At 41.3% G+C, this 15450-nt stretch overlaps 1 protein-coding gene across 1 annotated transcript in view; it reads right to left on the bottom strand.

Moving 5' to 3' along the window:
* Positions 1-2802: 2802 nt before the first annotated feature.
* The window catches only part of arhgap28 (Rho GTPase activating protein 28), a 29775-nt gene continuing 17127 nt past the window's right edge, over positions 2803-15450 (bottom strand). The window contains exons 7-15 of the mRNA XM_026180187.1: positions 8696-8787; positions 7852-7929; positions 6623-6776; positions 6457-6539; positions 4178-4387; positions 3984-4106; positions 3606-3733; positions 3412-3449; positions 2803-3329 (exon numbers count right to left, since the gene is read on the bottom strand). Coding sequence (XP_026035972.1) covers positions 3247-3329; positions 3412-3449; positions 3606-3733; positions 3984-4106; positions 4178-4387; positions 6457-6539; positions 6623-6776; positions 7852-7929; positions 8696-8787 — 989 coding nt within the window. The 3' untranslated portion in view covers positions 2803-3246. The remainder of the gene's footprint in view (positions 3330-3411; positions 3450-3605; positions 3734-3983; positions 4107-4177; positions 4388-6456; positions 6540-6622; positions 6777-7851; positions 7930-8695; positions 8788-15450) is intronic.

Genomic DNA, 15450 nt, shown 5'->3' on the forward strand with positions numbered 1-15450 from the left:
TGACTTCAAGAAGGCTTTTGACAGCGTCCGCCGGCCGACTCTATGGGCTATCCTACGCCACTATGAAGTCCCTCAGCAGTTTGTAGATGCCTTTTGTTGTCTCTACTCCAACTCCCGTTGCTGCGTCCGGACGGATGACGGCTGCACAGATTTCTTCAAGATCAATACTGGCGTCCGACAAGGATGCGTGCTATCCCCTTTCCTCTTCCTGTTGGTAATTGACTTCATCATGCGACGATCAGTTGACCAAGCTGGCATCGGTGTGCCCTGGCACGAAGCGCGTAATCTCACTGACTTGGACTTCGCAGATGACATCTCCCTGCTGGGCTCGACTCAGGAAGACCTCCAAAGGTTGACCGCGGCCCTGCAGAGGGAGGCGACGAAAGTTGGATTAAGAATCAGCGCCAAAAAAACCAAGGTACTCCGAGTTGGCTATGCACGTGCCCGCATTCCTGTCATGATCAACCAACAACGTGCTGAAGAGGTGGAGAATTTTACATATCTTGGCAGCATCATCTCGAATGACGGGGTCTCTGATCGGGATGTCGACGCCAGAGTAGGGAAGGCAGTTGGTGTCCTGCGAAGACTCCAACCTATTTGGAACTCGACCTCCCTGAATGTAAGGGTCGAGATCAGACTACTGAACTCTATCGTCTTCCCTACTGCACTTTACGCTAGTGAAACCTGGCGCTCAACAAGTGCAATTATTCAACACCTGAACGTGCTTCAACAACGTGGCCTGCGGCGAATCCTGAGAATTTCCTACCGGGACCGAATAACAAATGAGGAGGGTCCTACGAAGAGCAGGCACCCGCCCATTAGCCGATGTTGTTGCAGAAAGGCGCTTCCGCTTTGCGGGCCATATTTTACGCCTACCGCCTCATCGCCCAGCTAAGATTGCCATGACATGGCGTCCACGCACTGGCAAGTGAAAGCAAGGCCGACCAAAGACCACATGGCGTCGAACATTCATGGACGATCTGAGAACTGTCGACGAAGCTGAAGCAGTCGCTGCTGACCGACATCGATGGAGATCACTAGCTGCCCGATGCGCCGCCCGGCGTAGGAGGAACTAAGTCTAAGTAGTAAAGACCTCTGGCCACTGACAATGATGCTTTGGTGAATCTGTGTTAGACTGTAATACTGTATCGTTTATACTGGTTGAACTCTAGCCACCTTAATATTGGCTTGGACAGCAGGTCCTCTAAAGGCCTAATCAATGTTGCTGTTACACTCGAATGTTTTAAATGGTGAAGAATTTGAAGGAACTAGACTTTTAGCAAGCCCATCATATCTAGTTCTGGTTTGGTGATCGATGCTGCCTCTCGATTTTCTACAAGTGCTGTGATGCTACAAAATGCTTCCAGATGAGATGTGTGAGATTATCACTATGGTAACATCTCTGACACCATGGTTACATGGCATGTGATTTTTTTTTTTTTATGCTGCTGACTTACCCGGCTTAGATAACTCAGCTATATCCTACTACCCCTGCTGCTGTTGCTTGCACACACACACACACACACACACACACACACACACACACACACACACACACACACACACACACACACACACACACTAACAGAGAGAGAGAGATTAATCAGAGAAAAAAGTCCTCTGGCCTCTAAGCTAATGACCTCTGGCTTGTGATCATAGCTCCAGCTTGGACATTTCATAACACTGACATTCCCCTCAGCATTGTGGAGTATGAGGACCTCTCTTCAGTGCACCTTGAAGCAACTGTTGTTGTGAATTGTTGCTTTAAAAATAAACCGGCATGAAGTGAGCTGCATTGAATGTGATCATCACCTTTACTTGTTTTTTTCTCACAGTCAGTATAAAACACAGACTTTGCTTCCAGGTCACAAAAATAAACCCAATGCGTTCTTTGGTTTTGAGGTTTTCACCTTGTTGTAAACACTCAGTTTTCTCCATCTCCATTTCATGAAGCTGTGCCTTGATTGTAGACCTCCTTGAGATTGTTCTGGACTTGGTTAGATGTTGTGAAGGAAATCTTAACCAAGAAAAGATTTTTGCAGTCATCCACGTTAGCCTCCTTTCATGGTCTTCAAGGCACCAGATTATGGATTCTCCACAGTTTTTGCTGTCGCTCTGATTTGAGATTTTCAGCCGATGATGATGATAAGAAGGCCTATGGCCAGCCTAAAAAGGCCCATACCTGTACCATAAGTCTATCTTGCATCATAGGCTGCAATTCAGTGACTAAATTTAGTAATCACATTTGACCAGCTCTACAGCATATCTTGTACACTTGATTGAAGAGGAGAACAGAGCTGTTGACTGATAACCACTTGATGGTGGCAGGGCAAGAGGATGCCAGTGTATGTATATACTAATATTACAATGTTGGGCCTATACTAAATTATTTTGTGATAGAGGTTTCTACTTGAAAGGTCTAAAGTGATAAAAAACAAATGAGGAGTAAAACGCTGTTTTAAGTCAGTTTAAGTCATGCAGTAAGAAATTAAAAGAGATGAATGCATGTAGTTCTGAGAATCTTTAAGCTCACAGCAACTGGGTTAGTAACCTCGATGACTAGGTTGAGCCCACAAACCACGGTGGTAATTTGAACCTAGTGTTTGCTCTGATTTCAGTGATACATTATGTATCATTATATACTGTATGGTCTGCTTATTATATACATTAAATTATTTGATGTTATTGGTGTATCCTCTATTTTCATACATTGTTCTCTACATTCATCTCTGTTGCTTTCCAGATAAACAGAGAGAAGACTTCATCTTTAATTACACACATTGACCAGCAGGTGGAGACAGCTTGCCATCAGTACATATTCAAGTTTTAATATGAGCATCATTAATAAACACATTTGTTCTGATGTACAGAAACAACAGCAGTAAATAAAGACCGGAGCAGGAGAAGATGTAACTAATCTGCCAGGACAAACCAAATTCAGAAAGATAAAAAAAAAAACAGACTGAACAATTGTTCGATAAAGGACAATGTTACTGTGATGTCATGCCAACAGCTGCTGTATGCACAAAGGAAGTGGTTCATGATAAAGGGAAGTTTGGATCCACTTGTGGGAGAGATTGTCACAAATGTGATGAGGCTGGTGCCAGTGTTTTTGTGACAGCAAAAAACACGAGCTGAGACGTGGAGTGAGGGCAATGAGACAGGTGGTAGTGCATGTGTCGACCGGTGGGGAGGCATTAATGAGAGAGGTGGTGAGACACTTGAAACAGGTTCTGAGACAGGTTGTCAGGGTTTAATTAGCCAATCACAGTGGGGATTAACTCTGTAAACATCCAACAGAACACAGTCAGGATGAAGACGACGCTCACCTGAGAGACAGGCAGAGAGACAGCTTTAATATTTAACATCCAGTCCGTCAGGTGTTTATCATGATGTTATAATGTGACTCACAGATGTTTCCTCCAACTTCATAAAGATGTTGAACTGGACTGATCAGAGAAAAACAAAGACAGAAGGAGAAAGACAGGGATGGTAAATAAAAGTCAGATTTTCCTTCAGTGTGGGAACAGGTGGGGACCATAGGTATGGATCCTCACAGAAGTCGGATAAATGTGCATCTATGTGTGAGAGAGAGATTTTGTCACCTGTTCTCACACTCGAAGCGGGACGTTATGTCCTTGGCTGTTGTCTGTTCCTCAAGTTGTATCACCATGGAAATCTTGGTGTGTAGAGGAGCATGAACTCTGATCACACCTTCACACAGCTCTGTGATCTGCAGAGACACAAACAGACAGCACGCTGAACCCGGACTCTGCCCCGCATGCCTGTGGTCTTTGACTAACCTTGCTTTTGCCTTAGTTGATTCTGGACTCCATCTCCTTTGGTCCTGACCTGTATCAAACCTGATTTCTCTCTCTTCTTATCTGTTCTCTGTCTCACCTTGTTTTGGTGCCCATCTCATGCAGTTCTTGGTCTTTCCAGGTCCTAGTCTCTGTCTTCCTTGGCCCTGGTCTCTGTCTCACCTGATCTCTTTCATTCTTGTCATTCTTCTTCCTCAAAAGTCTACTGGTCCAGCTCAGGCCAAGCTGTTTCTGAATGGACACCTGGTTCATCTGTCTCACCTGAGACAGTAGAAACTTGGGGACCTATCAAAGAGAACGAGAAGTCATCGGGGGTTAGGGGCACCGAGACTGTGCAGGTGTGTCCTGAAACCTACGGTCCAAATCAAGTCCTGGTGAATGATCATCAACCGGATCAGCTGAGCTCCACCCACTGCCTCCTCCATCTCATCTCGTTTAGCAATTGAGCGCTTGTTTCCATGGTGACGACGGAACAGGTTGGGTGCCATCACCATGGACACATTCCACAGAGACATACGGTTCTGATCCTGATGAGAGACCACCATACGGAGGAAGACCAGCAGAGCCTGGAACCACAAAAAACAGGTTTTCTTGCAACCATGTGCGATTTCTAAAAAAAAAAAAAGTCTGTCATGGTCCTGGGTTGGTGACCCAGTGTTTTAGGTTTTGTACTTTTCTTTTTGATTTCATCAGGGTTCATGACTATTAGGGTTTGGTTTCTGTTTTTTATTTCTAGATCTCTAGTTCTTCTGGGTTTGTGATTTCTAGGTCTTCATGTTTATTCTCTTGTTCCCCAGTCAGTCATGTCTCCTGTCTAGGCCCTGTCCTTATGTTCCCTCTGTACTGTGTCAGTATTATTGGGATGTTAAGCTCGTGTCTCTGAGTCCGTGTCTGTGTGTGCGTGGTGCATTTCCTGTTTTATTTTGATAGTCTGTCTCCTACCCCAGTGTATCTAGTTTTGCCTTCCTTCATCGCATCATGTCTGATTTGTCCCAGCTGTGTTTCTTCCTGTTTCCTAATCCTCTCGTGATCCTACCTGTGTATTTTAGTCCTCAGCCTACCCTTGCTTGTTGTTGGATGGTTAACTTAACCTACTCTCTCTTTGTACTGTGTTTTCTCCCGTCATGTTTCAAGCCGTGTTTCCTAGTATCTAGTTTTCAGTGTCAGTTTAGTTTAGGTTTACGTTAGGGGTTTTGTTTTGTTTTGTGAAGTTCTCTTCTTTGATGAGTTGTTTTTCTGTGAGTACTGCACATTGGTCCAGAATGCAATGATTTACAAATCTCATAAATCCATAATGTATTCATAATAGAAAACCATAACAATCGCTTTAGCTCTGCAGTGATTCACTAGAAAATTGGCAACGTCCCTCAGCATCCATTGACGCTGCACAGTTGACTATGGAATATTTAGTAGCAGTATTAATTTTGTTGACTAATTTTTATTATATTTTTCATCAAACTTTTTTTCTAGCAAAAACAAGACAATAACTGAATAAAAATGAATGAAAGGCATCGAAACGTTCGTCCACGAATAAAAACGAGATGAAAATGTTTCTTCTGAGACAAGGCAGGAAGTGAGCCAGAAGTAATAATCTTGTGCAGTAAGGTTAGACATGCACAATTGATCTGCCGCTGACAAACAGGGATAGAGACAGGGGTTCAGCTAACATCTATGCACCCTGTTTCTCATGAAAATGTGACAAAATGTCAATGTTTTGGAGGAAGAGAATTGTGGACATATGGAGACATGTAGAGCAACTCTCACTTGTACCAACACAATGACACCTTAAAATCTGGTGACCTAAATCAACTTCAGATTTAGTCTACCATAATCTAAAGATATATACTCAACTAAAGCAAGACAAAAACAAAAATTAGGTGGCTAAATCTGGACTAAAACTAAATTATATTTTAGTGAAAAGACTAGGGATATACCTAATCTAAATCTGCTGTTTTTTATGTAAATTTTATGACTGGGCTTGTGGGCACAGGTGGCATCTGATCATGGTACCATGCTAGAATTCACTGACCTCTTGAGAGCCTTTTTCTTCAACAAGTGTTTGTAGAAGCAGTCTGCATGCATAGGTGCTTGACTTTATTCACCTATGACCAAGGAAGTGATTGGAACACCTGAACTCAATGATTCGATGAGTGAGTGAATACTTTTGGCAATATAGTGTGTGTCTGTGTTTGTGTGTGTAGGTTTGGATAGCGTGGGGGACCTCTCGCATCTGCGGGCGGTCTATCTGTCAAGCTCAGGTCTTCTACATGAGGCCTGGGAGCTTGAGGGCCCTGTGCATTTTCTTAGCTGTTCGTAGGACTGCACTCATCTGGACAGAGATCTCCAATGTTGTTCCTGGGATCTGCTGGAGTCACTCACCTAGCTGATCGTCTGTCTGTCTGTCTGTCTGTCGATAAATGAAGGTTAAGTGAAGACTTAAATGAGTTTACAAGAGTATATTTTAATGATATTAAATTTTCTGTAAAACTAAAAGATTCCCTATAACGTGCTGTCCCATGCTCTTTTAGGCTGTGACATATGTATACTGTGTGTTTACTGCCCTCTTTCTGCTTCTCACTGTTTGCCCAATTCTCTCTCATTTGTGTGTGTAGACAATGTCTGGGTGAAGCTTTACTCTCAGAATTTCTCTGTTGGCTTCTGGAAGAAGCAACGTCAGCAGCTGCAGGGCCTGAACCTGATGGAGCTCAGAGGGGATACCTGCAGGGACACACAGAAACACTTCATGTAATGCAAACACATTTAAATGATGAAAATGTGTGTTTGTATGTGTGCACACATACTCAGTACAGAGCGGTAGGTGGACAGGTGTGTGTGTGTCAGCAGAGGGGTTGGCAGCTCTCTGATGAAAAGCTTCAACAGACTGGAAGCGTCCACCTGTCTCAGCGCAGACCAGTCAAATCCCTCATAGCACCTGTCTAATTCTCTACGAAGGCACTGCAAGCAAACAGAGAGGTGGACAGAGAGACAGCAGGGAGAAAGATACAGACAGAGAATCAGACAAAAACAGGTAGGTATTACACACAGAGAGACATAGATACACACAGGCAGACATACTCAGTTTTCCAGAATGCAAAAAGTCATTTTAAAGTGTGTCAGGGTGTGTGTCCATCTTTTGTGAGGACCAATGTTGAGTTTAGACAATCTCAAAATCTAGAAACAAACACCACTTAGCTGCTGTCTTGACCTTAGTACTATGCTATGTTAAAGCATCATCTAAAGAGAAAAACAACTTGATGTAGAAAATAACCATTCGTTTGTTACCTAAAAACTAGGACTAGTGTTGGGTTCAGAACGGCTTTCGGGTTAGAGCTAGGTTAAGGTTCATGGTTGAGGATCTGGGAATGTTGACCTTGCTTTGCCCATGATGATGCACCTCCAGTCATCCAACATCCTAACTATGAAGGCAGGGAACCTATGCACTGTTCAAATGTTGATTGGTTGACAAATGTGACGGAACAGGGAAGGGAGTGACAGGCAGTTCACTGCGAATGAAAGAGATGTGGAAAGATAACCAAAGATAAAAATTACAGACTGGCTGCAGTGGTAATCTTTCACACTCGGTTTCACTTCAGCTTGTTGTGTGTTATAACTTTGCTCTTCAAATGGATAATGGATAGTAGCCCACAGACTGGTTGTACCACATGTTTTTGACACTCCCTTCAACCAACAACAGATGCTTTTTGCAGGTAGACTTTCAGTGCATGACGTGCCTCATGAATGGTATAGTGTGCCAAAGTTGAACGTTTCTGCAGGTCACGCACCTCCCCATTTTTTGTTACATGGTGTGTTGTGTCGCTGCACCACAGCTGGCTCGCCAGCTTTTACCACAGTTTTTAATAATATAATAGTACAGTACTTCTGATTTCCACTTCTCCTCCTACTCCACTGCTGATGTGGCACTATTGTTGAGTGGCAACAGCTATTCTGTATGGAAACAAACAGCAGTGTGTGTGTGTGTGTGTGTGTGTGTGTGTGTGTGTGTGTGTGTGTGTGTGTGTGTGTGTGTTACCTTGACTCTAGCAGCTGATGCTGGTACTCTGAGAATCCCCTCAGTCAACAGGCCTGTTTGCTCTAAGATACACAACAACTGCATGCATACACACACATAAAGGAAGGTGTGACTGGTTACTGTTGTTTGTTTATTTTCACTAAATTTCTAAACAAGATGTAAACAAAGGTAAACTAACTTTGCTAGCTGTTAGTTAAACAACTACTTTAGGTCACCAAGATCATATGCTAATGGGCTCATACTTATACAGCACTTATCTACTCTGAGCACTGTTTACTATAAGCATTAAACATTTTACATCATGCACGTAAATAATAATAATAATGGATTGGATTTATATAGCGCTTTTCAAGGCACCCAAAGCGCTTTACAATGCCACTATTCATTCACTCTCGCATTCATACACTGGTGGAGGCAGCTACGGTTGTAGCCACAGCTGCCCTGGGGCAGACTGACAGAAGCGAGGCTGCCATATCGCGCCATCGGCCCCTCTGGCCAGCACCAGTAGGCAAGTAGGGTAAAGTGTCTTGCCCAAGGACACAACGACCAGGACAGAGAGCCCAGGGATCGAACCGGCGACCTTCCGGTTACAGATACGCTTCCCAACCCCCTGAGCCACGGTCGCCCGTAAAGAGATGCTTCAGCTTGGGGTTCAATATTTGCTTACTTGAAGAATCGAACTACTGACCAAACAGTAACCCACTTTTGCTCATGAACTTCCCAAAGACACATAAGATTATGATTGTGCCTTAAACTATAGTATCATAAGTTTTAGAGTAATGAAGCCAGCAATCTATCCCCTGTCTGAAACTTGATTAGACATAGAGAAGGACACGTTCTTCACCTTCTGGAACACGACAGGAACTTTGACCCCAGGAAACTTCTTCCTGTCTTTCTCCAACAGCGTGTTCAGAGGAACGCCAAACACACCACTGTCTAATGGACAGGAAGACACAAACAATCATACAGTGAGTGTTCTGAGAGACAATTTATACATCCTTTAGTACAGGGTTTTACTAATGGGGCTTTTTCAGCAGCAAAATAGTTTCAGGTCTGCCCTTATCGCTTATCCCATCCAGTCCCAAGTTAACTGTGTTAGAGCCAACGGCAGTTTGGCTCTTTCGGTCCCATGGTGGGCAAACCACACCCACGGTGAGCAATCCCACTGTGGGTTGCCCATTGAAAACCATGACAATCAGGGGACCTCTTGGGATCAAACTACTGTGGGGCCTTAATGGGCTAACCCAAAAGAGGACCAGTATGGGTTTTCCTATGGTAAACCCACAATGGGCTGCCCGCGTTTTTTGGGGCCCAAAAGGCTAAACTGCTATGGGCTAGCCCAACATGGGTTTACTGTGAACACTTACTCATAAGGTAGCTGCAAAGGGCAAAACTGTTGTGGGTTCTGGATGATTATCAAAATTATTATGCATAAACAGTTAAACCGTTGTAATGCGACACAGTGCTATGAAAGTGTTTGAGTCTTCTGGATTTCTTCTGTGTTTTTGCATATAGTCACATTTGCAGGTTTCAGCTCAAACTAATTTTAATCCAAACCTACCTGGTCCTGTTTAAAAACATAATAACAACATAGTGAACCTTCCTGGGAGTGAGTGGCCTACCAGAATTAGTCCAAGTGCAATCAATCACTCATCCAGAAGGTCACAAAAAACAAAACAGAACAAGATCTACAGAAACGCAGGCCTCACTTGCCTCAGTTAAGATGCGCGTTCATGATTCACCAATAAGAAAGATCAGGTAGAACGCATCTATGGAAAAGTTCTAAGATGAAAATAACTGCTGACCAAAAACAATACAAAGGCTTGTCTCAAATTTGCCACATCTTGATGATCTCCAAAAAATTTGAGAAAATATCTGAGAAAAGTTAAAGTCTTTGTGTTTGTGTAACATAGCATTTCACAAAGAGAACATCATACCAAGAATAAAAAACAGAATAAACATTTCATCCACAGAGGCGAAAAAAATCATGAGCAGTTATGACAAATTTTGGATTGCAGTTCTTGCTGCCAAGAATTGCAGAACCAGTCAATCTTATATATACTTGAGTTATCTTTGTCTAATAATGAAAACTGTTTGATGATCTGAAACAAATGTGTGACAAACAGGAAAAAAAATACTAAATGAGGAAGGAGGTGATACTAGTAGTTGAAACGGGGCAGTGGTTGAACGAAAACGATATAGCTGGACAATCTTGAATTTACTTCCTAATGTTGAAGCACGACATGATCTCCCATCTTGTGGTGCTCTGGGGTATTAAAATGCATACCTTATTGGTTTAGTGGTAGTGCCGGGTGGAAGGCAAAGTACTGATCTTTATAAAGGTGTTAAGGACATCTCACATTAAGAAGTCTTTGTGTTTATCAGAAATTGGTCTTTGGTTTTGTTGGTTTATTCTGAGTTTTCCTGTTTTTGAGATTTTTTTAAAAGTTTGTCTTCATTGTTAATTTTACATTTTTAATTACTATAGTAGAGATTATCTTAATCTCCGTAATATCTGCTTGTTTGTTTCTCTTTAGTCATTTCCTGCTACCTTGCTTCCTGTTTTACTTTGAAAGTCATTTAACTCATGTCTTCTGTTTAGGTTTACCTCCTTTTGTATCAGTGCAGTTTATTCACTTCAGCTGTTTCTTGTTTTCCAGATGTGTCCATCCAACCTGATTCAATACTGGAATAAGCAGTTTTTAAGGTTTTGTGTTCCAAGTATTAATTAATGTTTAAATAACCTAATAATTACAGAACACTGTTATAAATATTTTTTATGATCCAGCAGTGAGGACAGTGTTTTTAATCGTTCTCCATTAAACCGTTCTGCTGGAGGTTTCTTTCTGTTAAAACAGAGTTTTTCCTTCCCACTGTCACTAAAATGCTTGCTCATACCAGGTCATGTGATTGTTGGGCTTTTCTCTGTATGTATTATTGTACGGTCTACCTTAGAAAATAAAGTGCCTTGACTGTTCTTGTAATTTGGCACTGTATAAATAAAACTGAATTGAATTGAAACTGAAACAGTGTTTCCTGAAAAGCCTCTCTTGTTTAGTGGGAAATAGATTTCATCAAAGTAGATGTCTTTTTGAAAGTGCTGTAATTAGGTTTAAGAATACAGTTCACCCACTTTTATCATCTTCAATAGCCTGTACCAAAAGAGAGCAGAGCAGGTACCTGAAGGCTACTCAAACAGAGGTCGATTATCTTGTTAATTGTTTTAACTTTCACTATGCACAACTCTGGATACTGTAGCTCCTGTGAAAAAGAGAGCCTCAAATCAGAAGTACTTGACTCCCTGGTATAATTCTCAAACACGTACCCTAAAGTAGATACCTCTTAAGCTGGAGAGGAAATGGCGTGTCACAAATTTAGAAGATCAGATTTAGAAGATCATCATTTAGCCTGGAGAAATAGTTTGTTGCTTTATAAAAAAAAGCCCTCTGTAAAGCTAGAAGATCTTTCTATTCATCACTGATTGAAGAAAATAAGAACAACCCCAGGTTTCTCTTCAGCACTGTAGCCAGGCTGACAAACAGTCAGAGCTCGGTTGAGCCAACCATCCCTTTAACGTTAACTAGTAATGACTTCATGAACTTCTTCACAAATAACATTTTAACCATTAGAGAAAAAATTACTCATGATCATCTCACAGATGTAACAACATGTACCGCTGCTTTCAGTACCATTTAGTCTTTTTCTCCTATTGATCTTTCTGAGTTAATTTCAGTAATGTCTTCCTCCAAACTATCTCTAATAATCGCTATGTGGCATCCCTTGACCCATCTAATTATAGGCCAATCTCCAACGTTCCTTTTATCTCGTAAATTCTTGAAAGAGTAGTTGTCAAACAGCTAACTGATCATCTGCAGAGGAAGATTCTTTATTTGTCATGTGCATGGTTATACAGATATAACACGCAGTGAAATGTGACCTGACACGCTCTTCGACTCTGCAAAAAGGAGAGACACAACTTTATGGCTTATTTGAAGAGTTTCAGTTTATAAGGTTAGACCCAGTTCCAGCCTTTGAGTGCTTGACTGTCTTTCAACAGTTTGAGCCAGTGTCTTATTCTGCTTTAAAAGACATAATTGATCATCTCAAAATCTCTGGTTCCCCGCACGATATTCGTCCTTCTCGTTTCTTTAAGGAATCTTTACATATTATTGGTCCTTGTATCTTACTTCCGCTGAATGCATCATTGTCATCAGGTTGTGTACCGTCTGTCTTTAAGCATGCTGTTGTGCAACCTATTATGAAAAAGAAAAATCTTGACCCTAATGCTCTCACTAACTACAGGCGGATCTCCAAACTCCCTTTTATTTCCAAAATATTGGAAACGGTAGTTCTAAACAACTTCAGGCCTTTTTAGATGCAAATGGTATTAATGAAAAGTTTCAGTCTGGTTTGAAACGTCGCCACAGCACAGAGACAGCCTTACTTAGAGTTTTTAATGATCTTCTTTTAACGGTTGACTCTGGCTATTCCGTGGTTTTAGTTTTACTTGACTTGACTGCTGCTTTTGACATGGTTAACCACAACATTCTTCTATCAAGACTGGAACATGTTGTTGGTCTCAAAGGTATACGGTTTAAATCCTACCTCTCAGAGAGGTCGTTCTCTGTTGCTATAGGGCAACACTCCTCAGCTTCTGCCCCTATTTATTGTGGTGTGCCTCAAGGGTCCGTGCTCGGTCCTGCTCTTTGTACATGTTGCCGTTGGGATTAATTTCTTAAAAATATAACATCTCCTTTCATTGTTATGCCGATGATATCCAGATTTATTCACCTTTGAAATCAGATGTGTCTGCTTCTTTGCAACCTCTGTTCAACTGTTTGCATGAAGTTAAAATTTGGTTATCACATAATTTTCATACACTGAACGAGAATAAGACCGAAATCGTAGTTTTTGATGGTCACACTCTGCCCTTGGCCCTCTTGCTAGCCATCTCTCGCTCACTGTAAGGAACCTTGGAGTGTTCCTGGATGGCTCTTTTAAACTTGAGAAACGGGTCTCTACTGTGGTAAAAAACAGCTTTTACCAGTTGCGTCAGATATTCAAAGCAAAGCCGTTCCTTCCTTTAAAGGACCTTGAAACGCTTATCCACACATTTATCACATCCAGATTGGATGACTGTAACTGCCTCTACTCGGGCCTCCAACACTCTTCTCTTTAACGGCTTCAGTTAGTTCAGAATGCAGCTGCGCATCTTTTACCAGGTACGAGAATCTGTGAACACATAACTCCAATTTTAGCCAAATTACATTGGCTCCCAGTTAAATGTCGTATCGATTTTAAAATTCTTTTGTTCACTTTTAAAATATCGGAATAATTTAGCGCCCAGCTATCTTTCTGAACTACTTCACAGGCTCCTAGCACAACCTAGGTCTCGACTGAAGTCCAGAGGTGACCGGGCCGTTGCAACCGTGGCACCTAGACTCTGGAATAACCTCCCTGTTCATATTCGTACAGCCGAGTCTATCCAGTCTTTTAAATCACATCTTTTTACTTTGGCTTTTGATTCTAACTAGTTGGTTGTTCTTGCTTGTTGTGTTGTCACGTATTGTTTGTTGTCCTGTTTTATTGTTTTGTCTTAATTGTCTCATGCTTTTACTGACTGTGAAGCATTATGGTGAACATTGTTGTTTTTAATATGTGCTATATAAATAAATTTTGATTTGACTTGATGAGGTTGTCCCACTCACAACTGCATATCTGTGTAAATCAGGATTTTCCATTGTGGCCACAACCAAGACCAAAGCCTGAACCAGACTCAGAGCAACACTGGAAGCTGCTCTGAGAGTGAGCCTTTCCCCCATTCCACCCAGACCCGTGTCTCATTAACAGCTGAACATAAAAGGGGAGTTGCCTATTGTGACTGTTTGTTGAAGAATAACTTCTGGTTCTGCCAATGAAAAAACCTTTCAGATTCACTCACAGATTATAAGGCTATATTTTCATTTGCCCTTTATTTAAATTTTATAACAGTTTATTTATTTATTCATTTAATTAGAAAATTATTTTGAATGTATTTGTTTTATGAGCACATTATTCTATTTTTTCTTTTTTCTTGTCTCTTTTAGTAAAATTGAATTATTAATTATTTTGTGTTTTTAATCCTGACTTGAGCCTTTTAACTTTGCAGTTTGATTTGTTCCATGAATTGCTGGCATTTTGTTTTATGTACAGGTTCTTTGGGATTATTAGATTGCATCATGTCATCATCATGTTTATTTGACGAGGTTTTAGCCATTAAAATGATGTAGATTTGATTTAGTTATTAAATATATATAAAACCAAAAGCAACATCAATTTATTCAATACAGTGTCGGGCCCCGGGCAACTTTGTAGTGAAAACATTAGACCCAGAGGTAGGGATGCAACGATACCAATTTTTTCAAACCGATACGATACCGATACTTGGATCTGAGTACTTGCCGATACAGAGTACAAAAACCGATACTTCTACCACACACACACACACACACACACACACACACACACACACACACACACACACAAATGCAATGAATCGGAAGACAGATTTTATTTTATTCTCTCCCGAAAAAAAATAAAATCTTAATAAAAATGACCACAAAAAAATTTCAAGTGAAAAATAAGCACTTCTGCTAAATTATTGCAGAGTCTCCACATTGTAATTTAGCAAAATATCACTGAACTATTGGCACTGTCTCGAGCTTTCGGAATAATAAATAAACTCTTCTGTTTGGAATATAATAAATACAAATTAGGTTTGAGAATAAAATAAACTTTTAAATTGTTGCAGAGTGTTCATAATGTAAACAAACAAACAAAATAATGAAAGTATTTGGCATTGACGAACAAACTCCCCATCTGCCCGTGGATCATCAGTCCACTGTGCCGTTAAACCAAAGACTGACATCGCGCACACACTGCTCGTCTTTACCTCTTTAGAAAGTTTTGTCACCATTATCTCCCTGATGTGTGGGCGGCTGGGAATTTCATATCGCAGCTCGAGTATGCTGAGAAGAATCCTATGTTTTCCATGACTGGCATTGGCTGGTCATCCAGAGCGATAAAACGAGTCAGAGCCTCTGTTATTTTAACTGCCCGTGGATTTTCTCTTGACATTTTTCATCGCTTTTCCAAAACCTGAGTTAAAGTTGGCTGTTCCGGTCCACACTGCTGACATTTTGTTTAGCCTAGCTACAGCAGCCTCCAGTTTCTCTTTTTTTATCTGGAGCTGCCAGTCTGACTCGTCTAACCCTGTGCCTGTTTAGCGCGGGATGTTCCCCTAGTGGCCAATCTAAAAAACTACAACAAAAATGACAAGCCACCCTCTGATTAATGAAATAAGTTAGTATCGGTTCATGGTATCGGTTAACTTTTACGAGTATGAGTACACACACATTTTACAGTATCAGCCCCGATACCCGATACCCGATATCGGTATCGGTGCATCCCTACCCAGAGGTAAAACAGGTTAAGGACCGCTGATTTTCTACACACATCTTTGCGTGGGAGTTACATTAAATCTTGCAGAGCGGTATAATTCTGTACTGCTTCATGTAAGTGGGAAGATGATTTTTGTTGTTAAACATTTCAGGGTACATT

Source organism: Astatotilapia calliptera, chromosome 9, assembly GCF_900246225.1.
Source record: "Astatotilapia calliptera chromosome 9, fAstCal1.2, whole genome shotgun sequence".
Lineage (NCBI taxonomy): Eukaryota > Metazoa > Chordata > Actinopteri > Cichliformes > Cichlidae > Astatotilapia > Astatotilapia calliptera.